Source organism: Lycium barbarum, chromosome 11, assembly GCF_019175385.1.
Source record: "Lycium barbarum isolate Lr01 chromosome 11, ASM1917538v2, whole genome shotgun sequence".
Classification (NCBI taxonomy): domain Eukaryota; kingdom Viridiplantae; phylum Streptophyta; class Magnoliopsida; order Solanales; family Solanaceae; genus Lycium; species Lycium barbarum.
The window spans coordinates 117,000,976-117,028,678 of NC_083347.1; the positions used below are offsets into that span (position 1 = coordinate 117,000,976).

Here is a 27,703-nt window from a genome sequence, read left to right on the forward strand (position 1 = left end):
CGCGCTCGTATTCGATGTTTTCGCCGTAGGTCTTTGGCTAGAAAGGGATCCATATTGATCAAAAGACCTTTGTTTTGTATGAGGATTGAACCATTAGATGTATCGTAATTACGAAGCTATAGCAAAAAGAATCGTCGCGTTTCGCCTCCGTATGAGGAAGTTATGACCATATTTGTGCCGGCTGTTCTAACAGGTCCGCTGTAGCGAACTCAGGGCCGCCGCAGCGGACATGGTGACCTCCGCAGCGACCGACGGGGGCAAAAAACCTTATTTTTATATTCCAACTCTGAACCATTACCCACAAAACCCCAAAGTCAGTTTTCAAGAGAGAAAGAGGCAAACTTTATTTCATTCATTGGTGAAAGCATGTTGGAGGGTAAGTCCCCACTTTATTTGTTCATTTTCCTTTCTTCTTCAAGTTCCATGATTAGTTTAAGGTCCATCAATGGTGGGTGAAAATCCTAAAACCCTATAATTAGCAAACCCTTAAATAATTGATGGGTTATTGATTTTGTTGTTGATTAATCATCTAGAAGTATAGATTATCACTTTCTAGGAAGGAAATTTGATTTCTTATAGTTGAAATTGCATGTTGAGACTTAGGGTTCTAATAAAAATGGAAACTTTGTTCTAAAATCTGTTTGAAAGGATAAAATTGATTAGAAAGCCATGAATTGAAGGTTAATGATTGTATAGATAGAAGTTATGATAAATTCACCATTAAAGGATGGTTTCATCCATTGAAAAGGGTAGAAGTAAGTTGTTCTTCTTCCCCAAATTGTTGTTCTTATTTAAATACGTGGTTTGTTGGTTACTGAGCATCATATTTTTAGACTTTGACCGTTCTGAGGTGCTTCAGAAACAGAAGGCTCGTGTGGGGTAGTTCGTGGTTCCTGTTCTCCATTCAAGGTAGGTTACGACTTACTTTAGTTAGACTATGATTAGTGAAACGTATGTATTGTGTAGAATTGACGGAAGAAAGCATGATTAGGTCTTCAGACATGGTGTTTTGGTTGGATATTAGTTAGGTTGGTATGATTTCTGATTTTGTGGGCTCGTCGCCATTACTTTATGTACTGAAATATGAGGTGTAGTTGTATTCATACTGTGGTGGTTCGGGATGGATTTCTATTAGGTTGATTGTTGTTGATGGTGGCATGTTGCCCTGTTATTGTGATTAGACTTGTCACCTGAATTGTTGTGTTGTAATACATATTGCACTCAATTCTCTCTTATTGTGAAACATATCATCGGAGAAAGGAAGGATAATGAGTTTAGACTTGGATCGTGATATATACTTATGATAGTACTCAGATGAAATATTGATTATAATTTACTGTTGAGTTGATTTATATAAGTCTTGATAGGGCTTATAGTGTTGTGACTTCCATAGAATATTCATTGGCATTTATTGCATTGATTTAACACTTATGCATTCATACATGATGGAAATAGTTTGGAACTGATTAATGAAAGACTTATGGTATCTATAAGAGAAAATGTTTTAAATGCCCGATGGGAAATGGTTCCGGGTGATGTGATATTATATGATATGATTTGATAAAGATCCTCTATGAGCAAAGATCCGGAGACTCGTTACCGTTGGGCAAAGATCCGGAACGAGTAGTACATAGACACCATGGGTCCCCTGCAGGTCATAGCTATTGAGCAAAGACACCAATTAGCATGTATGTACAGTTCGAGTGATTGTCCAGTGCATTGCATTGCACATCATCATATTTTGCATTGCACATCATTACATTTTATTCTGCATTATTATATGCTCGTTTGGTCCTGATTTTGGTATGGATGTTGAATGCCTATTATGATATAAATATGAACATTGACTGAGTTAAATAGTGGATTAGTGACTCTACCTAGGGACGGAACTTGGACTTGTGATTATCAGGTGAGATTATTAAGACGTGACAGACTTATGGTTTAGAAGCTTCATCTTAGGCTGTGACTCTGTTATGGGATATTCTGTGACTTGGATTTGAGTATTAAGTGCCTATCTGTTTACCTTGTTGATTTTATGCTTAAATACGTGAACTAATCTTAGTTGGCCTATGATGCTTACCGGTACTTAGTGTTTGAACTGATACTACCTTGCTGCACCCTTTTTGAGTGCGGATTGTGTTCCAGAGATTTCATCCAGACTTCATCTTTAGCTTGAAGCTAGTTTGCTCGATCAGATCCGAGGGTGAGCTTCTACCCATGCCACACCACCTGAAGATCTCTCTTTCCAAATGTCTACTTTAAATCCCAGACATTATTTATTATTATATTTGACATATATTTGATTCTTTAGACATTGTTGGTTAGAGTTCTTGTACGATGACTTTCAGATTTTGGGGGTGTAATAGTTAAGACTTCCACACTTATATTATTCATTATTTATGACTTGGTCAGACTATTTATTCATTCACTTATTTATTGATTGTTTAAGTATAAATGATTAAATAAGTTAAAATTGGCTAGTGATTAATGGGTTAACGGGTAAGGTTCGCCGACTAGTAATAATAAGGTAGGTGCCTGCACGATCGGTAATTTGAATCGTGACACAAAAACCTCATTTATTTTTATTAATATTAAGACGTATGAATCTAAATACACCTCTGGATATAAAGATGTGTATTAAAATTAAAATATTTGAATTTGAATAAACACTTGTGGGCCATATGAGTTCTAGATTCATAATTTAATATTTTTAGTAATTTCAGTGGGTTTTACGCATATAAATCTAGGTGTGGGCCTGAGCAAAGTATTATTTTCAAGACTATTTACCACAACGACTATATTATTTCCCTAATCCCGAGTTAGAGATATAAAGCATGCTTCTATAAAGGCTCCAAAGTAGAGGTGAATTCAAGATTTAATATTAAGGGTTCAAGACTCGATTTCAACTATTGAGCCAATAACTTTATTTGAATTATGAGTTCATGATTCAATATTTATATAACTTTAATAATTTTACACATAATTTAGATCTGGGCTACAAAATTATGAGTTCAATTAAACCCATAATTATATTGTTGGATACACCCCTGCTCCAAAGACGGTACATGATATGCAATAGAAATTTAGAAAATAAATACTGGATTGTCGCATTCTAACAATATTTTTCCTTGTTCCTTTTTAATATACATCGAATATCTTATCTCAATTATATTTTTTCCCTATATTTAAATACAATAATTATCTGTTTTAGTTGTCTATTATATATTAAAATAATTTTATTAGAATATCAATTATTTATAGTCAAATAAAATTGTTGTAGCCAAAATAACGTGATTTCACAAATTAATGTTGGACGGGGACTAGATATACAAAAAATATGGTTATCACACAGGTCTTATTCAATATCTTCTAGGATCTTCTCTAGGATACGATCCATAACTTGAAGTCTTCAATTAGTTGAGTTAATTCCTCAAAAGTTCACTCAAGTTAAGCAAATTGTCTATCAAGCACAAAGTATTGTCACAAAAAAAAGAAGTTTAAGATAACAAAGTCACTCAAGTTAAAAAAAAAAAAAGACATACTACATAAATAAGCCCTCAAATTTGGCCTCAACTAGCAAGTATGCCTTCCAACTTTGAGTGTGCATAAATAGACATCTCATCTTGTCTCCACTTTATCAGTTTAACACTCTAACTTACAAAATGATATATCATTTAGACACCTCAACTTGTGTAAAGTACACTTCGAAAAGTTATATGCCACGTCAGCATTTGTGTTTACATGTTCAATTTTATATAATTGAGGTGCCTACTTGTGCACACCCAAAATTGAAGGGCATACTTGCTAGCTGAGGCCAAGTTGAAGGCCTGTTTATGTATTATGCCTAAAAAAAAATTGTCTACCAAAATCACTTTTCTTTAGTTTAAGACAATAAAATTACTAATCTAAATCCTTTATTCCTCAAAATATAATGCCAACAGGTCCATTTCAAGGCACCAGAAATGTGACTTGGCATCCCATATTTTAGAAGAAATCACACGGTTTGCAAATGAGCTAGTCTCTAAACGTTTCCCTTCAAATAGACAGGTATTTAAGTTTTGCCCTTCAAAATCGAACTTATGTTTAGCGGGATATAAGTTTTTAAGGGTTTCAGCATAACTTGTGGGATATTATAATGCTATAATATAAACTTATGCCCCGCAAACAAGTTTATTTGTCTTGAACGCCAAAAATTAAAGACCAACACAAAATGGGGACAAAAGTGCAAATGACCCCATATATTTTTTGAAACTTACATAAACAACTACCTTTTATTAGCTCCTAACAATATATAGCTACAAGTGTGGTAACTACAAACCGTAGCTACCTTTAATGTCCAAGCGGCTGTATTTCATTATTTTGAAATACAGCGAAATAAAAAATCGTGAAAACAAAGTGGAGTAAAAATAGGCTCTATATTTGGAACATTTACTATATTTACACCAAAAAAGGATGAATACATTCAAATCCTTTTAAAAAATACATTATATTCGAGTGTATTTGATTATTCAAATACACAATTTCTCCTTCGAAATACAGAAATACTAGCGAATACAAAAACATACAATCTATACAATATAATACAAGCGAAATTTTACATCAAAAAAAGATGAATACATTCAAATCCTTTTAAGAAATACATTGTATTCAGGTGTATTTGATTATTCAAGTGCACATTTTCTCCTTCGAAATATAGAAATACAAGCGAATACAAAAAATACACTCTAAGTATACTAAAAAATAGAGAATCCAGTCAAATCCAGTCGGATCTCCGGTGAAAATACAAAAAATAAACTCTAATACACTAAGAAAAATTGGAGAATACAGTCAACAGAAGGTGGAGGGGCGAGTCAAAAGTTCACCAGAGAACAGAACAAATGGCCAGATCTGTTTTCCCAACATTGGGTCGCCTTTAATGGCTCTGCTCCAGAATAAAGTACGGCCACCCACGGCGTCGCAGAGGACGAGTAGTCGGATCATTTACATTATACATCATTATAATTGTTTCTCTTTCTTGTGCTCCGATATCTCGAATTCAAAAGCATCATAAACACCCGCAGAATTTTGCATCCATAGACAAGTTCCTGACTTGAATATGACCATGTTTAACTTTATCTTCTTCTAAACCAACAACATGAAGCATATAGAGTTCAGACCTGAAGAACTAGAACCTTAAGCTTCTCGAGTTTGGAGATGGAGATTGTAGTAGTGGTGGTGGTGGTGGTGCTGATGGCGTTGTTGGTTATGGAGATGGAGGAGGGACTGAGGGAGGGTTATGGTGAAATGAGCGAGGACGGCGTTCAGAGAGGGCGGCGCTCGAAGGGTTCAGGCAAGGGGAATAGATCTCACAGATCTGGGGGTAGGAGAGGGAACGGAGAGAGAGAAAGAAAAGGGTGAGGGAGAAGATAGATTTGGAAGGTGAGAGAAAATCAATTTAAAAGAGAAACTTGTGAAATATAGGACATTAGTTACGATGTGTAATTTAAGAAAATATTTTAGCTACGGCAAATAAATAAAATAAAAGGTAGCTACTATTCATAAATAGGTCTTAGAGGTAGCTATGATAAGTAAATTTCACTTTTATGAAATAATTTACTTATTTTATTTGTTGGACTAAGACCCATTTAATTAGAAAAGATATCCAACGAATAAGTTAATCAACTAGTAAGACCCAAGCCCAACCAAAACAATTAAGCAAAAACATACTTTAAAATTACGTCTTATAATTTAGACAACGTATTAATCAAATATAGTTTACTGCACCTAGGTAGAGATTGAGATGTATTGTCGTCGTTATTGTATTAACTATATATATTTTGAACGAGAAATATATATTAATAGAGACATTACTAGATAGCGTACATATAAAAAACTTATCAACTTGAAACCCGTTGATATGCTTCTGCATCGTCGTGATATGTGCTCTTTATTAGAGGCGGATTCAGGATTTACATTTTATAGGTTTAATCTTAAGATTTTTGATATTGAACCCATTATATTTTTAAAGTTATGGGTGCATTTTTACTATATATTGCAATTTTATTAACTTTTACAAATAAATTTATGCTCCTTGTCGAAAGTTAGGAGTTCAATTGAATCTTCACTTATAATGTGGATGGCTGTTCGTATATATACTGATAGTATATAAATTTATTTAATCAGCGGAATTTGACTTCTTATACCAATTTCTTGATATCTTTGGTGTAAAATTATTTTACGCTACCAGATTATCTTATTTTGTTACAGCAAATAACTTGCATTATTTCGAATCTTATTTTTTACACTATGAGTATATATTAATTTGCTCCACAGTTGCTCGATTGGATGCTGAGTCCTAATTTTTGGCAATCTGCTATTTGTGAGAGTTGCTTTGTTGAATAGCTTATTCGGTGCTTGAAAATGACTGCATGCACCTGGTGGCATTATATTTGAGCCACAAAGGGTTAGGGTTAGTTGAGTGATTTTATTGTCTAAACTAAAGAAAAGTTGTTTTGGTAGACAATCATCTAAACTTAAGTGACTTAAACTAAAGAAAAGTGATTTTGATAGATAATTTCCTTTTCTTGAGTGAGCTTGAGGAATTAACTCCCGATTATTTCTTGAAGAAATAATGTTCAAAAACACACTTGAACTATCGCTTTTTCGTGAATTTTACACCAAAACTATTAGTTGTTCTCTTTTTCTACCTGAAGAATTGCTATCTATGTATTAAAACACATCTAGTTGAGCAGATGGTGATAGTTCAGGTAGGAAATATCGAAGTGTGTTTTAATACATACCTAAACTTGAGATGGATTTTAATACATAGATGATCATACCAGTTCATGTAGGAACAAAGGAACAGCTCATAATTTGAGTGTGAAACTAGCGAAAAAATGATAGTTCAAATGTGTTTTGACCATTAACTCTTCTTCGAAGGAAACAAAAGCAACCACAGCAGGTTCTTTTGCCTATATATATAGAGAGAGATATCTTATTTCAGTTCCATCAATCTAAAATGGATAGTATAAAAGTAGAATTTTATCCACAAGGCTCATAAAGCCATCCATGGTCACCAATTAACTCCCCCTCACGTTCAATGTTACAAGCTTTCATTCTTTGACCAAATAGCTAACAAAGAACATGTCCCATTTGTCCTATTCTATTGTCATTGCTGCAACGACAACAACAATAACAATAGAAACAACTATATCTCTGACGGGGAGATAGAGGAGCGGCTCGAGTAGTCTTTTTCTAAGATATTAACTTGCGTTTATCCAGCTGCCGGAAGGTACGCTTGTCACAACCCAAACCGATGAGCCATGATCAATGTCCGAACTGGACACCCGTATACGAACTTGCTCGATATGATCAGACCGAAACTGGAAACAATATGGCAATCTGTAAAAGCACGCTGTAAACTCATCATATCATACATCAAAAAGAACCTGTCTCTTGAGAAGCCACAGCTAACCAAACATAACAAAATATGCAAGCTGATAAGGCTGCCACTATGCACGGGAATATCCAAAACGAACAACATCTGCATAGCTGATCAAACCGTATACACGCAACCTAGATATGTCTAGAGACCTCTAAGAGTATAACAAAGCCTATGTCAAAGGATCTGTACCAAAACGACTCGAGCTCCGGAACACTAGAGCCCTCAAAGCAGCTGAGCTGAAGTCCTAAACCGGAGGATCACCAAACTGAGTGTCTGTACCTGCGGGCATGAAACGCAGCCCCCGAAGAAAGGGGGTCGGTACGAATAGTGTACTGAGTATGTAAGGCATGAAATCAACATGTACATATAATCCTAGAAAACATTTGAGACATGTCAATGAATGGGCAAAATAAATGCATCAGTACAGCTATATCAAAGAAACACATATATCCATTGAAATATCACAACAAAGGCCACAACATCACCCCATGTCAACTGTGCCATATATATACACACCACAACAAAGGCCACAGTGTCACCCCCCGTCAACTGTGCCATAGATATACACATCGTCACCTCCTGTCAACTGTGCCATACATATACACATGAAGAATGAAAATGAGTGCAGTGCATAATCAAAATGAAATAATAGAATTCTGTAATGTCAGAAAATAGCTATATACATATATTATACTCATGGCATGCATAGGAGTTCATGCCTTTGAAAGAAAGGGACGAGCCTTAACATACCTTTCGGTCGCCTTAGTCGTTCAACGTTTATCCATCCAAGCTTGTAAATCTATATATATACACACCACAACAAAGACCACATCGTCACCTCCTGTCAACTGTGCCATACATATACACATCACAACAAAGGCCACAACGTTACCCCCTGTCAACTGTGCCATACATATACACATCACAACAAAGGCCACAACGTTACCCCCTGTCAACTGTGCCATACATATACACATCACAAGAAAGGTCACAGCGTCACCCCCTATCAACTGTGCCTTATATATATTCAACAAAGGTCACAGCGTCACCCCCTGTGAACTGTGCCTTATATATACATGAAGAATGAAAATGAGTGCAGTGCATAATCAAAATGAAATAATAGAATTCTGTAATGTCAGAAAATAGCTATATACATATATTATACTCATGGCATGCATAGGAGTTCAACTAAAAACTATTGCTCTATCCCACCTTGAAGGAACAATTTATAAGGTGAGATCAACAACAATGAAATTAATCGAGAAAATCATGAAATAGCTTAACATTTTTACATCATCGTTGAAATCATATTTGAGACCTTTAAGCATAAAAGCATCCTTAACGTAATCCTCATTAAAACATTCTCATTTTTAATATCATAAGAAGCTTTAAGAGTCATAAACTTCTAGCTTTTGAAATCAAGGAGGTTATGGAAACACTTATGGACTCATACCATAGGAATCATGCCTTTGAAAGAAAGGGACGAGCCTTAACATACCTTTCGGTCGCCTTAGTCGTTCAACGTTTATCCATCCAAGCTTGTAAATCTACATATAAATCATTCATACTATTATTAGGCTCAATGACATACGCTCATCTTAAGCCTTCAATTTAATTTTGTTTAGAATCTGCCGAAATTCAAGCAGCACCTCCCCTATTTACATGCCTAGCCCGAAATCACAATCTAACAACCAACAACAACAACAACAATACCAACATCACAACAATATTATCAACCCCAATAGGCTCCATAAAACAGCCCACACGCTGTTTTCCAACTTCCATAACTAACCAACATACTACACAATTATTTAACGACTTTGTCTCCAAGAATAAGCCTTAAATAATACCAAAAGAGAAAGATTCATACATTTTTTTCTTGTTAAGACAGCAATATCCTCAATATCCACGCTAAAATCCACCGCAAAACAATACTAGAATCGCAACCATGCGTTACCTGGACCTAAACTACTACTCCGCTACTTGAAAATTGCTCACTTTTTGTTTCCCTCTCTCGCTTCAATTTCTGGAATTTTCTGGCAAAATCTGATTACAAAGGGGGGTTTTACCCTTTATATAAGGGTCAAATTCGGGTCGGGTCACTGTAGCATTTTACTGTAGCAGGTTGGTTACTGTAGCACGCGTTTCTGATCTGTCAGCTGAACTTGTAACATCTATAATTCTCTACTCAGATGTCCTATCGATGAGCGGTTTGTTGCATTGGAAACTAGACTCAACGAACTTCATTTTAGGCTTTTGTTTCACTTCAAAACACTTCATATGCTAAGAGATATGCGTCCCTCAAGTTGGACCAAAATTTTCACACAAAACATTACCCATCCTTTCTCCAAAGTCGTACTACTCCACTTCTTCCACTCATTTCCTTATAAAACCTTCTGGTATACCTTATACGAGTATTCGGTTCTTTGCTTCGATCAAGGTGTTCCCTATTCTAAAGCAAAGGTAAGCTTGTCAAGGTGGCCGGGCCGGCCCGAACTCCTCCCGGTAAACCCAGCCCACCACCGGCTAAAAGGTGTAAGGGGCTGGGCTAGGTGGGATTTATTAGGGGACTGGGCCAGACAAGGTGGACAACCCCCTAGCCCGGCCCACCAGTAGCCCAGGTACCGAGGCACCGGCCCATCCCGACCCACTTCAAATTAAAAAAAGAAAGAGATAAGTACTACATTTATTACTAATAATAAATATTTTACAAACATTGTATCCCAATAAATTAGGAGTCTCTTTTGGCGGAGCACTTTAGTTTTCTTTAAAATTATATTTTAAAGCTAGACAATCTTATTTTCTCAACAAATATACCTTTGATACATTTTCATTATATAGTATATATTAGATTGTGATGGTTTTATATAAAGTAAAATTCCATTAGCATGTCATATATACTGTGGATATGTAGATTATATCAAATATAATACTCTCTCCGTTTCAATTTACGTGAACCTATTTCTTTACTAGTCCGTGCTAAAAAGAATGACCCCTTTCTATATTTGGAAACAATTTACCTTTATGCAATGATTTATACAACAACAACAACAACAACAACCCAGTGAAATCCCACAACGTGGGGTCTGGGGGATGTATGCAATGATTTATAATCACACAAAATATATGTGACTCATTTAACACCACAAGTTTGATAGTCTTCTCTTCTTTCTTAAACTTCGTGTCCAGTCAAATAGACATATCAACATCTACATAAATAATTTAAAATAAAACTTAAATTGATAGCATTGCAAATTCAAAACATACAAACTTGAACGGCGAAATATTGCAAATCAAAAGTTCACAACATACAAATTAAACGACTAACATCGATGGACACATTTAAAGAAGAGATAAACTTCAAAGTTCAATTTTGTACCTTTTTACAAGTGCCTACGCAACACACCGGTACCACCCTCCACCCCCCACCCCCCCCAATAGGCTAATACCCGACGCTCCGGACTTGTGGAGATATATGTCACCACAATGTTGACATTTAACATGTTCCTCATTTACTCTCTCAAAATGCATCCACACCGCACTTGAAGTTGATCTTCGAACTCGAGGAAAAGGTGGAGTGAAGTAATGTGCACTAGTTGAATAACAAATTTAGATAAAGAGATAATTGTGGAAGAATTGTGTGAAAATGAAGAAGAATGGAGGGGTATTTATAGTTTGAAAATATGACCAAAGTGTAGTTATTCATAAATTTAGGGGTTCAAATAAAATTGGCAACGACTAGTTTTTTAAAGTTACAATGGCTAGCTTTTTGAATTTGACGACGACTAAATTTTTTTTTAGTTTAGCAATTTTATCATTAGATGTAAATGTTAATTTTATTATTATTAGTAAATGTAAATGTCTATTTTTGTATTAGAACTTGGCCCTGCCCACTAACTAAACCCGGCCCGGCCCGATTAGCCTAAGGTGTAGCCCCTATCCTGGTAGGGCTAGGCTGTACACCCTTTTCCCTCCCCAAGCTCGGCCCCCAGCCCGACTCCGGTGTGGCCCACGTTTAAATGACCCGGCCCGGCCCACTTGACAGGCTTAGCAAAGGTCAATTGCAAGCTGGACAATTTCATCGAACAGGCAGTCAGGTGCGAATCTGCACTACTTAAAAAAGGGGAATTAGCGACACATAAATTTTGTAGCTAAACAATAAAATTCGTCACTAATCCTTTTTAGCGACGGATAAGTAACATATTATCAATAAAATATTGTTAGCTACTAGCAATTTTAGCGATAGATTAGCGATAGCGATGAAATTTGCAGCTAATTCTAGTTTGTTTTTAGTGCTAGGTGTATGTGCATGGCGGGGTGGGCACATTTCAATTAAAACTGAAAAAGTAACCGAACCGAACCGAATATTTTTATTTTTCGGTTTAAGTTTCAATTTTTTGAAATATCGTTTATTCGTTTTGGTTTTTTATTTTATAAAGAAATAATTCGGATATACCGAAAAACAGAAATGTTCATGTTTTCTTTCTGTTTCTTACCTTGCGATTGGCTTTGTGCGTTCTTGTTAGTGCTTTATTCATGCAGTTTTTTCAATATTTCCTGATTAAATGTCATCTCATGACCTTTTGACATGTTCAAAGAAATGTTTATATTATATGCTTAGCTTATTACCATATCATCAAAAGAACAGAGAAGGCCAATTGCGTAAATGACTTTTTTTTAAAAGTAGTTGAGAGAATATTTTGCAGGTAAGACTTGGATATGGTTCAAAACTTCAAATTCTATACAAATTATGCACGCTCCTACAACAAGGGTTGTGGTGGATTGGTAAGTACTCTCTCATCCTTAATTGATCAGAGGTCTCAGGTTCGAGTGCCTTGGGCAGGGGCGAATTTATATAGAAAAAATGGGTCACGTGAACCCATGGTCACCCGACTAAATTCGGTATATTATGTATATAATTCTTAAGATACAACTAATATTAACCGGAGGAACACATGATCAAACAAGACCGAACGGAGCACCGGTTAAGTGTAGGGTTTAATCTCTTAAGGTTGCGAGATCGAACCCACTAAATGCATTTTTGTGTCTTTTTAAAAAAAGGAATTCTAAGCACCCTTTAAACGTCACTTGGGTACGGAGTCAACTTTGTTAGGAAGCAAAAACAAAAAACAAAATTACGCATGCTCGTCATTTTTTAACTTTCCAAAACAGATTTGCTGGTCTATTAGTTGGTAGATGCCGGTATTTGGAATTCAACTTATTTGCTATTTTAGGCAAGGGAAGCCTCATCTATACTAGTGGACTATGGAAAAAGATATATTTTGCTCTTCAATTCTTACTCTGGCGTCCAGAACCCTAATAAGTCCGCTATGTCCCAAGTCAAAAACATGAGGAAGAAATACATTAAACGACCAAAATCCCCTAAGAAAACTACGAGGACACGACGGCGGGAGGAATAAGATGCATTTTTGATGAAATTGCATGAATTGTCCTTCAAATGGGCTGATCTTTAATTTTTATCCTTTAACAAGCGAACTTATGCCCAGCAAAAATTTGTTTGCAATGAGGTACAAAGGTTAACACTAACACAAAATAGCGACAAAAGTGCCAATGATCCCTTCTTCTTTTTTTTTTTTTGGTGGAGATCAAATGGTAACTTAACGAGAATCTTTGATTTCCTTAAAAATAGATGATAGTTTTGTCATGAACAACATAAATCCAAAACATTGAAAAAGCCCAAGGTGATAAGGCATGAACTGAAAAATCGAACCGAACTAATTTCAGTTTGGTTCCGTTATCACTTTTACCAAACCGAACTTTAAAACTGAATTGACCGGATAGCCAACCCCAGGTATGGGTTCACGTGAATTCATGCTCCTCTCCCCCGATCATGTATAGCAATGTTACATTTTTTAGAAATTTACTTCTATATAGGCATGTGCACACAAGCTCAAAATGTCTATAGTGTAATAATTATTGGTGCACCTCTACAAGTGAAATCAGTAGTTCATTTTCCACGCTTCTCTTATTATTATTATTATTATTATTATTATTATTATTATTATTATTATTATTATTATTATTATTATTATTATTTTTTTTTTTTTTTATTTTTTTTTTTGAGCCTGAGGTATTTTTTTCTTTTTCCGTCTTTCTTTGTTATGGTGTATCTTTCAAAATGCGATGTTTGATAGCTTGAAATCTCTATTGTAGTTTTATCACCATAAAATTTTATATAATTATACCAAATGTCTAAATTAAAACACGTAGCCGTGGAAGATGTAGCATATAGTAAACTGGCTCAACTGATCCCAACATTTTCGGGTTTCAACACAGAGATCAATTATATGAAAATCACTAAAATTGCAAAAAGAATTTACTTTTTGAACCTATAATTTCAAAAGTGTACTAAGTTAATGGTAAGAACCTAAAGGTTAAACTCATGTTAAACTCATCAAATTAAAATTATACATCTACTTTTTTTTTTTTTTTTTTATAATAATGCACCCATTCTCTTAAAATCTTGGCTCCGCCTCTGCACGTAGAGTGCAATGGCCATGATTTGATGGTCCTTTTCTGGCTGTACAACATCAAGGATTTGGACAATACCAATTTGTACACCGCACCAATTTGCATTGTCCAAATTACCAAGTTTCAATGTGGCAGCCTGTTTGCAGCAATTAGTGCCTCGCACCTTGTAATGGACCGTTTCACAATCATGCACTCTATTTTTGAGTGGGCAAATGCGTGTAGATTGGGGACTCCTATCGACAAGATCAACAATTTCTTGAGCTTCAATGGTAGTGATATTTTCCCAACAAGAGACTTATCAAGGTATTGTTAGGTGTTTGCTTTGATTTTCTTACCATAATTGAGTTTTCCTTTGAGGAAGCGTAACACGTTTATCATAACTGGTTTTTGTTCTTTTCCTAAAAGGAAAATATATATTTCTTATATTCGTCGATCCTAGAGAAAGAAGTTTCAGACTCGTATATATTTACGTTCCTTCCTTCTCACTTGACAGTTTCCACAATGTAGCTCTAAGGGGTTAGAGAGTTTTGTTTAGGAGAAGAACTTGTGACGCAAAAACGTTATCCTGCCGCTTGTGTGAACCTCTTTTCAGAGTGAATTTTGTGAGGTTATTTTCCTCGGTATTTGCACTCTCTTTTATATAGTGGAATGCTCATCTCTGGCCATGAATATAGGTCAATCGATCGAGCCACATTAAAGTTTTAATGTCTCTTTTGGTATATTTCTCTTTTGTTATCTTATTTTATCGTTTCTCGAGGTTTGTTTTGATAGCTTCCATAAGACCTACTTATATTCCATCCTAACAGGTACTTCAAGCCTCCTATTCCACAAGAAGGAAGCAAAGAAGATAATTTTGTCCCCAAGAGGTTTGTTATCAAAGATAATTTTGTCCCCAAGAGGTTTGTTATCAAAGAGGCTTCTATATTGAGGCTCAGAGAGAAATTCGCAAGCTTCACTGATTCGGGTGCTTTAAATTTTCAACGTTCAAGAGTTGAGATGATCTTAGCACTGTTATGGAGAGCTCTAATCCATGCTTCGAAAGTAGTAAATGGGGAATTGAGACCTTCCGTAATGTGTTTTCCCCTGAATTTGCATTCTAAAATTCGGTTACCTCAAATAGATAAGTGCCTCGGGAATTTAGTAATTGATGTTCCAGTGAATGGGGAGGCAACGATGGCGTTGACAAAGTCACGTGTTCAAGTCTGTGCAGGTTCCCTATGCAGGATGCTGGTTTTGGTTGGGGAAAACCATCCTTGATGTTTTTTTTGGATTGAAGGATATGAATATGTTTTGGTTGCATGATACGGTTTGTCGTACTGGTGTTGGCCTGCAAGTCGAATTGGAATTTGAATCCGACCTCGACATTAAGGACAACATCACACACTTCTAGCTTAGGTTAATTTCCTAGAAGCTCCTGTTGACACCCAATTTTGTCCCTCCTTTATTCCAATTCATTTTCTTGAGCTTCTAAGTTATTAATAAACTAAATATCTTATTTTTTTTGCCCTTACTTTATTACAATTGCTACTACTATATTATTATTGTTTAGTGTTGTTACTTGATTAATACCTCGCACATTTGCTACTTACTTATTACGTATTAATCATAAGATATAACCCAGATAATATTTTACTCTACTATTACCTTATATTTTATCTACTAATAATAAAATTAGCATGTTAAATCACACCTTATTAATGGTAATTGCTAAATTATTATTATCACATATATATAGTATTCATTTTGTTAATACAAAGAAGCTCAAATAAATACAAGGAAAAGAGGTTTAAATCCTAAAATAGGCCAAAATGTTGTCCATTACATGGAAGCATCAACAACCCAAGTTTTACGACCCAAACATAGCCCAAAATTAGTCTTCAAACTCACTCAGACCGAGGCCCAATTTGGATAAGGCTAGCCCAATCTTCCAAGAGTCAAACTAAGTTTACCCTCTCTCATAATTTTCTCACTCTCCACGCCTTCACTACGTCACTTCTCTATCTTCAGCCAAAATCCAAATTCCTTCATTCATGAAATAGAGTTTGCCTTGCTGTTCTTGTGCAAGAAATGATATTACCCTCTCTCTCTCTCTCTCTTTTTTCAACTACAAGATTCAGTCAAAAGGTGAATTCAAAAGATGACAAAGCCTTTCTTCAGAAATCTCAGCAAAAACAATACTTTTTAGAGATTTGATTCTTAATTTCAAACGACTCTACACCCGTGACTCTCTTTGCTGTGCTCAAAATTTCAAATCTGAAAACCCTAACTTTCTCCTATAAATACCTTGTTAATGCTTCAGCCGAAATCAAGCTTGAACTATGGAAAACTCTCTCATCTAAGATATTTATATTTTCTGTTGTCTCTCAAAGAAACTTTAGCATTTTCATTACTCTTACACTCTGTTCGACTCAATCTTGCTTACAAAAGGGTGAATCTGAAGAGGACCTCAAAGCTTCAGTTCACTGCACCCACAAGAGGTAAAATCTGATTTTCTTCTTATTTATTTAGTGTCGTTGTGTGTTTTGGTGTTTAGAAATCATGTTTTTAGTGTCTAAGTTTATGTTCTAGAAAACATGACTATAGTAGTGAATTTGTTTAGTTGAACGTTATATAAATTTTGAATATGTGCTATGTGTCTATTATATAGTATATGTATTTTTTACACACTTTAGAATTCATGTTATATGGTTGTTGGGTTTACTTCTCATTGGAGTGTTTCCTGGATAAGAGACGTCGGCTTCTGTGATGAATGGTTATATTCTGTTGAATATTTTTAAAGTGTGTTTGTCTTTGTTTCTTAGTAGAGTGTTTAGATATCACGAATATAGGACGCAATTTCAATCTGTGTTTAAATGGACTGCCTAGAGATACGTTGGTCAATTCTGGATCAGTTAGCTTTAGATCTCAAATGAAGATATACATCCTGATGGTACTCCCTTAGAAACTTACATTTACGACCCTTCTATATGAGTAACAACCATGTTTAGTTCTGTGGCACATATTTGTAAGTTGTTAATTCTTGAATTTTAAGTTCTCTCTATGTTTAACATCACTTAACTATGTGAGTATTCCTTGAGACGTTGAAGCCACTTCCGATACATAAACTGTACCTACCCCTAAATGTGTGTGATATCCATTTTGTGTCGAAACATTCTAGACATGGCGAACTTGATGTACATTAGTTTGGACTTAATTGCTTGGCTGCACATATGTTACTTTCTATACTCTATTAAGAATTAAGTTTCCTTGTGTTGATTCCTCTGTTTATTTTTCTTTGTTTTACATGACAAACCGGAGCCGAAGAGTTTCACTTTGAAATTTAACGATGCCTCGCAAAGGAGTCTGCATTACCTCTCCATTCCTCGCCATTTATTTCCCTCGCTCCCTCCTAAATGCATCCGAACATAGAAACGAAAGAGGAGCGAGGCGAAATTCTAAGTTTTAGTGCAAGCTGTCTGCTACATATTCTTTATATTCTAGTTGCACAAAAATCGTCGAAACTCGGCGGAATGTGCCATTGATTTGCTTAATTCGTTATATTTGCTGGTGTGATTTGAAACTTTTAATTATTCATTATTTGTTAGGACCCATGACTAACATGGGATTAATAACAAGGTTATTTTCAATCATTTAAGTGCTTCTCTGACTTAGTAAGCTACTTCATTACCTATTTTATGACGCCAAATTTTTAAAAGATTTTAAAATTTGTGCTTTAATCATCATTGGATGTCTTACTGATTTTTGGCTAATATACTCAAGATTTTTATTAACTTTAAAAATCAGCTTCTAAACAATACCTTACCAGCTAAAGTCACATTATTGACGTTGTACATTTATATCCCTTACCTAGTTAAATTTTTTCAAAAGTGAATGCAATATTTCAAGTTTTACGTTAATCACTGCCTATTGTTTTCAATGTTTTGTTTTAAAAAGAGATAATTCAAATATAGTCAATAGACATTTATATATTTTAAAAAACCCTTTAGCATATTCAGCACATAAGCTAATTAATTTAAGTCTGGTCGGTTAACCATTGTTAATGGATCTTAAAGGGTGCTTAATACCTTCCCTTTAGATTAATTGAGCCTTGACCTAGAATCTTTAAGTTTCGTAGACTTTAAAACAGAGTTAACTTTAGACAATAAATTTAATTAACTTTAGGTGCCCTAATTCACCACAATAATTAGGTGGCGATTCCTTAACTTTAATTAACCCCGGAATTATCGGAATGTTGTAAACCATTTTGACTCCGGTTAAAATGGGATATAACAGCTCCTATCTAAAAGTTTCTGTGTGTTTTCTCGAGTCATTTGAACTAATAAATTACAGTCAATTCTCTCTATAACCGTCATCCTCTATAATAACACTTTATTATAACGTCCAAGTTTTTTTAGAACCGATCTTTTTATATGTTCTTTATAACAACATTTTGCTATAACAACCAAAAAATAGAATGACAAACGCTGCCAGTTATAGAGATTTGATTGTACTACAAAATATATCCCTTTTTCATGCATTAATTAACATAAAAAAATCTACTCATTTGTTTGATACACGAATTAGCTCATAGGTGCCACATCGGCTCGATTAGTTGGTTTAGTTAGAGTTAGTTAAAGGAGGAAAAGGGGTGGTGAAGCAGGAGTTAGTTAGAAAGCAGCTCAGATTAGTAGTCCATTTCGATATATACACTTGTAATTGGATTTATTTTATGCATTCAGACATATACTTACATTCTGCACAATTGCATTCCTTCTTCTGCTGCATCTCTTCTCTTCCATTTACTAGCTAATCAACTCGAGTTCCTATGTTGAACTCCTGTATTAGCACTGAATTCCTCGAGTTCCATTCGAGCTCCTTTAATTCTGCTATCATTGTCACTTCTTCTAAATCGTCAATTTCTTTTCGTATGGTAAAATTGGTGGAAATGTTCCGCTCGATTGCGAGAAACAACATTAATGGGAGTGAAATTATGAAAGGAAATGTGCAAATGGAATAAAAGTAAATTTACAATTCTGATGAGATAAAAGTCTAACAACTCCAAACGCAATAAAACGCAATGATTAGATAAAATATAAGATAAACACGATATCTTAATTAAAAGGGAATATAAATTTTTAAGTGTAACAATCCAACTCCCAAGAATCACCAATTATTTTTTATGATCGTGGTGTTTGAATTAGTTTGCGCCCATCTTGACTAATTTTACTGGGTATTTATAATTACCTTCTACCAGCACACAGAAACCAAGTAACTATATTTACCAAGGTACGATAGATAGAAAGAAAGCTCTGCTAAGATTTTAATGGTCTTCATTGCTCTTGACTCACTTCATTGACCGCTAGTTTGATCACATGTGCTGGAACCACCAATCATTTTATTTGGAGAAATTTGAATCAGTAACCAATGCGAAGGTAACATGTCAAAGCACTCGAGATAAGTTGTTTAAGGTAATAAACAAAACTATACTTTTATGCAATAAGGCACTTTTTATGTTAAAAAAGAACTCAAGTCAAAGGAAGCAGTTGCAAACCAGACTATTGAAGGTTTCAAATACTCAGCTCATGAGACTGACTCAGAACCTAAAACCATGAGAAAAAAGAAGTTGAAGAAAAGAAAATAGGAAATGAGTAAATTCTTTTCACATAATAAATTCAATCAGTCACCATGAAGTTATTGATAAATGACAGTTCATGCTTATGAAAATATTCCTGCATCACTTGGATGAGCGAAAACTTTAATCAGAGGCGGATTCAAGATTTTAGATTTTAATTCTCTGAGTTCAGGATTCCTCCAGTTACGGGTTCATAGTTCAATATTTCCAGCAGGTTTTACACAGATAAGTCCAGGTCTAGGCCTGACATAAGCAAAACACTGTTTGCAAGACCATCCACCACACGAAGACTATACTATTTCCCTAATCCCGAGTGAGAGATATAAAGCAACTGCATCCATGAAAGCTCCAGAGACGGTACATGATATGCAATAGGAATTTGGAAAAGAAACATACTCATATATAGTAATGACAACAAATCAACAAAGCCGACCTAGAGGACCGCAGCAATGCAAGTATTCATTTAACAATTCAAGATCAAACTCTTTTTTGCAAGCCTCATGCAATGTCATTATCACCACCCAAGACATAGAGACGATTTACCAATTAATCTACAAAACTAAGTTTAAAGCTTTGTGTACTCGAATCCAAGAATATAGCTCATTTGCAGAAGTAGCATATAGAATGATAGAAGTGCTATTCACTATGAGTTCGTAGTACCTAAAATGGCACCAGCACTTCAACTAAAGATAGAATAATGTGTTGTGAACTCACCAAACAAAACAACAATCTTATTTACTAACATACCACCTATTGGAATAGCCATCAACTAACTTCCAGCAGTGGGCAATGCTGCCATGAAAGAATTGTACGAGGATTCCAGATCAAAGTGGAGTTGGCGAGGCTGCTGTTCTGTCAACTCATCTGCAGCCCCCATTTTTGAAAGCCTCAAAAGCCACTCTCTCATCTTTGTCTTCCCCTCAAAATCCGAAGGCAAAATCAATAGTTTAGTAAGGGAAGACGATAGATCCGACAACAGGGGGTGGACCTGGTCAACTGCGACCATGTTCAACTTCAACGAGTCCATTGCAGTGATGAAATTCTGCACACATTCTGCCACAACAGCAGCTGATGTGGCACTTGAATTTGCAGCATTAGCTCGGTGCTCTACAGTAGCTGGCACTCCAGAGGTCACAAGCCGGTTTAGGGCAGAAGGGCAATCCATTTTGTACATGTCGTGAAATCGCTCGATGTGAGGTACGGCATCCTTTAATGTAGATGATAGGGTTTTGAACTGAGCGATTAGTTTCTGGCACTCGATCTCGTATTCGGGTGGTGAAATGATGTCACGAACATAAGCCTTCTCTAGCTTCTCTGTTGCTTTGATAATCGCAAAGAGCTCAGCTAAGTTGTCGTACATTTCCCTTTCGCGCTTGTCGTTCCATAGCTTAACCTCCATCAGACTTTTCAGGTGTATTTTGATATAGGAAACCTTTTTCAACAGGGTTGGAGAAGAGAATGGGACACGCGCAAAGATGCTACTCTTTGTCACTGCAGAAATATCACACCATAAGATAACAGTCAAACCTCTCAATAACAACACCATTTGTAGCTGATATTTTTTTTGCTGCTATAGCGAAATGTTGTTATACAGTTATAGAGAGCATGTAATATAGCATAACATGAAAGATTGGTTCCACAAAAATACGTGACTGTTATAGTGAAATGTTGTTATAGAGGATGGTTCTTATAGAGAAGTCTGAATGTACATTGCTGCTATGACTAACAAATCCTAAAGATCATAAAGAGCAGATATGTAGCTGAGTTTAGTTTTATGCTTATGGGACTGCATGCATACAAACATCTGGGTCAGGACGTATCTCTAATATTCATGTATCGTTCCACTATGACTGAGAACCAGTTATCCTCAATCAGAATGTATTGTAGACAATAATACCTTCCACACACGCCCCACAGGTACTGTATATATTCTCCTATGCTTTCTAGTAATGAGAAATTTCTCGCACCTAAGGGTATGACCTAGTGGTTAATGAAGTGGGTTGAAAACTATAAGGTCTAAGGTTCAAATCCAAGCAGAGACAAAAAATACTAGGTGATTTCTTCTCACCTGTGCTAACCTTGGTGGACACAGTTATCCGGTACACGTGCTGGTGGGAGGTAGTAGGTACCCATGGAATTAGTCAAGGTGCACACAAACTGGTCCGGACACCACAGTTTAAAAAAAAAAAAAATCCTTCTCAATTTTAATTATAACAACACTTAGGACCTTGACCCTGTAAATCAGAAAATAACAACTTTTAACGTTGCAGTCTTATCTTTTATAACTAATGCCAAATAGGAGGACAAGAGCAACGGGAAAACAATCGGGGACAGGGGATAAATGAAAAAACCTACTGCCAAGGCCATGATTTTGTGAAGTCCATCCAACATCAAGACGACCCAACGTGAGTAAACAAGATAAATGCACATGGATACACAGATAAATAGAACTATCATAATCAGACCGACAGAATCAACCCACTTAAACCTTAATCCATTAACTTGGTTTCGCCCATGTAAGTCTGTTTCTCCATTCAGCTGAACTTGTCCTTTTTTGTCCCTCCACTTTTTCCATGAGAATATTAAAGCACTGGAACAATCTTAATCAATTTATACATAAATGAGCACCTACAAGACACTCAACAAGAACATACCAAGTGTAATCCAACAAGGGGGTGTGGGGACCTTATAGACTACATTAGCCAATTTTTTTTTGCATTTTCTCATTTCTTATTTTATTGCTTCCCATTCACCCGTATCCATGTTTAAATGGAGAAACATAGGTTAATGAGGATTCATATAGCTCCCCAACTTGTTTGAGACTGAGGCGTGATTGTTGTTGTTTTCACCCATATACATCTTTGATATATCAATTACAGAGTAAGCTTATTTCGTAAGCTCAAAGGGGAGCCTTGTCGTAACTGGTAAAGTTGTTGTCATATGATCAGGAGATCACAGGTTCGAGCCATGAAAACAGCCTCTTGCAAAAATGCAGGGTAAGGCTACGTACAATAGACCATTTGTGGTCCGGCCCTTCCCCGGACCTCTTAGTGCACCGGGCTGCCTGCCCTTATTTCGTAAGCTCAAGTACGAGACTTCATGCAAGTATGCGCAGTAAAATCCAAGCTTTTAGTAGAAAAAAGAAAAATAATGGCCATTGGTATAACATCTCTAGACACACTGTGAGTGAAACTAAAAATATAAATTCAACACACAAACTTCAGCAAAGTGAAGGAAACTCAACAAACTCCTACTAACATCAAGCACACTGAGCTATTGAAACCTAATTCAGGGCAAATGGAAAGCATTAACGGCAGTAGATTTATAATGCTAGCAGCTGGTGCACCCACCATCTAGAATCCAACCCGAATTATGAATATACAATATAGATGCAAACATCAGTGTATTCATGAACTTGATAAAAGATCATCATCCCAAAACACCCATTAGCAAAAACTCTACGAAATCAACCAAAAAATGAAAATGGTCAAAACTCGTTAAATATTCAAAATAGGTCAACTTTATCCTCCATTACATTTTTAGCACAAATATGCCCTCGCCGTTAGTCAACTAGCTCAAAAATATCCTTCCTAATAACGATTACTCCAAAAAAAATAAGGTCAACTTGTCCTTGAACTATTCAAGATGGGATAATTTTGCATTGATGAACTTGATAAAAAACACAAAGATCAAATCCCCCAAACACCCATTAGCAAGAAATGTATGACATCACCCAAAAAAAAAAAAAATTAATGGCATCCTATGTTAACTAGGATAAGGATAATAATCCCGAGATAGAATTTGATATTAACTTTATCTCATGGGTATTTAATTAGTTCCGGGATTATTTTATTCCACCATTTATATTAAAATGGGAGGTATTACTATCCCAGGTGCGATAAAATAATCCCATGGTACATAAGAATAGGTTGTAATTCTTGATTTTGATGTTTAGTATTTCATATAAAATTCAAATTGGTAGTGTCTATTGTGGATATTTTAGGTTTGGCATTAGAGAATATGCAAAACAGTAACTAGTAAAAAGATTACAAGCTGATCATAGTAATTAATTTGAAAGAACCCAGATCAATATTTACCTCAAAGATCAGTAACATGGCAAGCAATGGAACCAAAAAGAAATTTGGGCAGGTGAACCAAATTATTAGGCAACTTTGTGTGTGTGAAAAAACAGGGAGAGAGACGTATGTACAGACCAAAGAGAGTATGGGACGGGGCTTTGATTAATGGGAAGTGTGTTGCAGGCGTCCTAAAATATTACAGAAAGATTTGTTTCGTTTTTCTATACTCTGCTTTGCTTGCGTAATAAATATATTGCGTGTGGAGTTACTTAGAGCCCGTTTGGATTGACTTATAAGTTGCTTATAAGCTGTTTTCAGCTTTTTTGAGTGTTTGATTGGCCAGTTTAAAGTCATTTTGTGCTTAAAATAAGCTCAAAAAAATAATTGGGCTCATTTGACTTAGTTTATCTAAAGCAGTTTATAAGCTGAAAACAACTTATAAGTAAAAAAATAAATAAGTTAGACTACCCAACTTATTTTTTTTTAGCTTATAAGTTGTTTGCAGCTTATAGGCATAAGCCCATCCAAACAGGCTCTTAGTATTCCTTCCGTTCCGTCCCAATTTGAGTGTTTTAATTTGACTAGACACAAAATTTAAACTTTTAAATTTTGTGGTTCTAAATTAAAGATGTGCGTGATATACTAGATTGTCCTTTAAATCTTGTGATTGTAAATTTGCCTTGTTTGAATTGTGGACTTTTCTGTTATATATAAGTGCCAAAGAAGGACCAACACAGCATTAACAAATTGTACATAGAGCATTCCGTGTTGTACCCATCTATTTCTATTATATTTTTCTATATTTAATAAGTGCCAAATTTTTCTATATTTAATAAGTGCCAAAGGAGGACCAACACAACATTAACAAATTTTGTACATAGAGCATTCCATGTCGTACCCATCTATATATATATATATATATATATATATATCTTTCTAATTTTGATTTCTTTGTAACAATTCTTTTTATCTATAATTGTTAATATAAAAAATTATAATGTAACTAATATAACAGAATTTTTTTAATTAATTTAATAAAAATGTTTTATTAGTTTTGCTTTTTAAAAAATCCAATATATACAGCAATAGTTCTTATGTTTAGATCTGAACAGTTAGTTAATTGCGAAAGATATCAACCTGTCGGTATACATATAAGATATTAAAGAATTTAAAAGAAAAAAAAATCTAAAATCTAAAATTAATTTTCCCTCATATTCTTACTAATTTTCTTTTTTTCACATCGATGAACAACTTTCATTGTCATGACTAAGAAAAAAGTCCGACTTTTTCCATCTCAAAGACTTAATTCCATCATATGTCTTTAATTTTAAAACTCCATTTTTTAATTATAACTAAAGTGATGGTACGTAAAATACATTTTGTATATGTTGCTATATATAATAACAATTAGAATGTTATTAAAAGTTATTTACAAAATACAAACCTTAAAGGCTGACTAATTAAAGTGAATAAACATGTTAGGCCCTGCATCGCATGGGCATTTTTTCTAATATTAAATATAAAAAGATACACTCTTTTTTAGACATATAAAAAAGGAGAATAAGACACCTAATTGGGTTGGAGGGAGTATTATTTTTCCAGTTTAATTAACGCTATCCTGTTCCAACCTCATTGGCTCTATTAATTTAAAATTTTAGATTTATCCTACTGAAAATTTCTTCATTTTTAAGGTGGATAAATATTTACTCACACACAGTGTTACATTAACTAATGAATACAGGATACATTTTTTTTTTTAGCTTAATACAACGACAACCCCTTCAATTTGTCAGATCCTGTGTGGATCCCACACTCAGTGGCGGAACCAGGATTTCCGCCGAGGGGGTTCAAAATATAAAAAAAATAAACATACGAAGAAGCCTAAGGGGGTTCAACATCCTAAGGGGGTTCAACATCTACTATATATATATAAAAAAAATAATTTTAACCTTGTAGAAATAGTGTTTTTTTCCGCCGAGGGGTTTCGGATCCCCCTCAGCCCTATGTGGCTCCGCCACTGCCCACACCCACGTCACGTCGATCGGGTGTGGCACCGAAACTGAAGAGTCCGAGCAACTTAGGTCTTAGTTATCTATGTTTATAATTTTGTGCCATTTTCATTTTAACCCCATATTTTTTGCATGCTTCTACTCCTAACTCAGAATGGGAATTTCTCACAGTGTAATGGTGGTTTTGGTTTCACATACAAAGCTGAAATTTCCTTTGGACTTATGCGGGAAGTAAAGAGGCTTTTGGTTGAAAGATGCCAAGGAGTTTCCCAGTTCCATGCTAAGATTCGTCGCCTTAGAAGCATAAGTCATCTCAATCTCATTACATACATGTTCATGAAATATAATTACCTCCCATGAGATAATTTGGAGAAATTTATATAGGACAGAGCCAATAGAGCCTCTGACTTTAAAGTGATATACAAGATTGCCCTAGACATTGCTCATCTCCGTGATCAATGCGTCCCTCGTATTATCCACCGCGATGTCAAGCCAAGTAATATATAGTTGGACAATGAACTTAATGCTTATTTGTCGGATTTTAAAAATTTAGCACCAGAATATGCTCTGACATGTGGTTGTGCAGATATGTTTGTGGTTGTGCAGATATGTTTGTGGTTGTGCAGGTTTCTGTTCTCATAATTCACATGTTAGAGCATATTCTGGTGCTATCTATCGGAAACCCGACAAATAAACATTGAGTTCAGTGTCCATCAATATGTTACTTGGCTTGACATTACGGTGGATCATACATAGGACACATTGATCATGGAGCTAAGCAAGTACAAGAGCAATGTCTAGGGCAATCTTGTGTAGCACTTTAAAGTCAAAGGCTCTATTGGCTTTATCGTGTATGAATTTCTCCACCTGCTGGGAGATAATTATTTTTAGGAACATGTTGCCTCGCTTGTAAAATAGTCAATTAGTCTAATGAGATTGGGATGACTTATGCTTCTAAAGCGACGAATCTCGGCATGGAACTGGGGAACTCTTTGGCACCTTTCAACCAACAACATCTTTACCGCCAGTATAAGTCCAAAGGAAATTTCAGCTTTGTATCTGGAACCATTACATTACACTGTAAGAAATTCTCATTCTGAGTTAGGAGTAGAAGCATGTAAAAATATGGATTAAAATGAATAAGGGCACAAAAATATAAACACAGGTCACTAAGAGCTAAGTTTTTTGGACTCTTCACTTTTGGCGTCGCACTCACGTTAACATGACGTAGGTGTGGGTGTGGGATCCGCACCGAATCCGATCAATAAATTTTGATAAAAGAAATCAAGACAAATACAATGATTTCTGAAATCAAAACAAAAGCTGAGATGAAATCATAATTTAGGCATATGCTTTTTATTTTTTATTTTTTTATCATCAAAAGATATTTGTACTAAAATGTCAGCAACCAGAAGGTGCTTTAAAGATATTTACAGGTCAACATCACTATTGAATGTGCAATGAACTCAAGAAATATATCATGACCTCGATATTATTTGCAATAGCCATGTTACACCAAAAAAATTGTAATGAGATATATTTGTACTTAATAATAATTACATAAAATTAAAGTAACCTTTTTTCCTAGAATTTTGTTAATGACTACTTGTTGCCAATGCTTATATAGTCTTGCCTTGTATATAGTAGTGATAGGTATAACATGCAGATGGTGATATGAATTATCCAGCTCATCTTCCAAACAAAGTTTAAGAAGGATGTTAGAGAGAAGATCAAGATGAGTTTGTAGGTAGGGGTCCATTAATTTTTCGCGAGAACTTACATGATCTGGCGCAGAATCAACAACGTATTGCTTGTCTTTAGGTCTAACAATACTTTTGTGGACTATGTGAATCATTACAATGAAGGACAGGGTATAGACAAAATATATGAGTTATTAAGAAACATTATAGATGATATTTTGAACCATATGACCATCAAGGAAATAACATGTATGAGTGTCTTTTCACAAATAGAACCATATATGGTTTACACATCCAATCCTTGTCTTGGTCGCCAGTTCCATGACGAAATAAAATTACAACACCTATCGTCATCCTCAATCACTGGCGACTTCAAAAACATTGTCAAC

At 35.2% G+C, this 27,703-nt stretch overlaps 1 protein-coding gene and 1 pseudogene across 1 annotated transcript; one reads left to right on the forward strand and one right to left on the reverse strand.

Annotated features, from left to right (window-relative positions):
* Positions 1–5,193: 5,193 nt before the first annotated feature.
* On the forward strand, positions 5,194–15,305 carry LOC132620175 (vinorine synthase-like; annotated as a pseudogene).
* Positions 15,306–19,945: 4,640 nt separating this feature from the next.
* Positions 19,946–23,827, reverse strand: LOC132618512 (vacuolar protein sorting-associated protein 28 homolog 2-like). The gene is made up of 2 exons (XM_060333547.1): positions 23,624–23,827; positions 19,946–21,017 (listed from the first exon to the last, which is right to left on the reverse strand). Exon 2 carries the CDS (start codon positions 20,923–20,925, stop codon positions 20,296–20,298), a length of 630 nt encoding a protein of 209 aa, XP_060189530.1. The 5' UTR covers positions 20,926–21,017; positions 23,624–23,827; the 3' UTR covers positions 19,946–20,295.
* Positions 23,828–27,703: the final 3,876 nt, after the last annotated feature.

Bases quoted from the DNA above. Each gene is read 5' to 3' on its own strand.
- LOC132618512 (XM_060333547.1), bottom strand. From the start codon at position 20,925: ATGGAGGTTAAGCTATGGAACGACAAGCGCGAAAGGGAAATGTACGAC.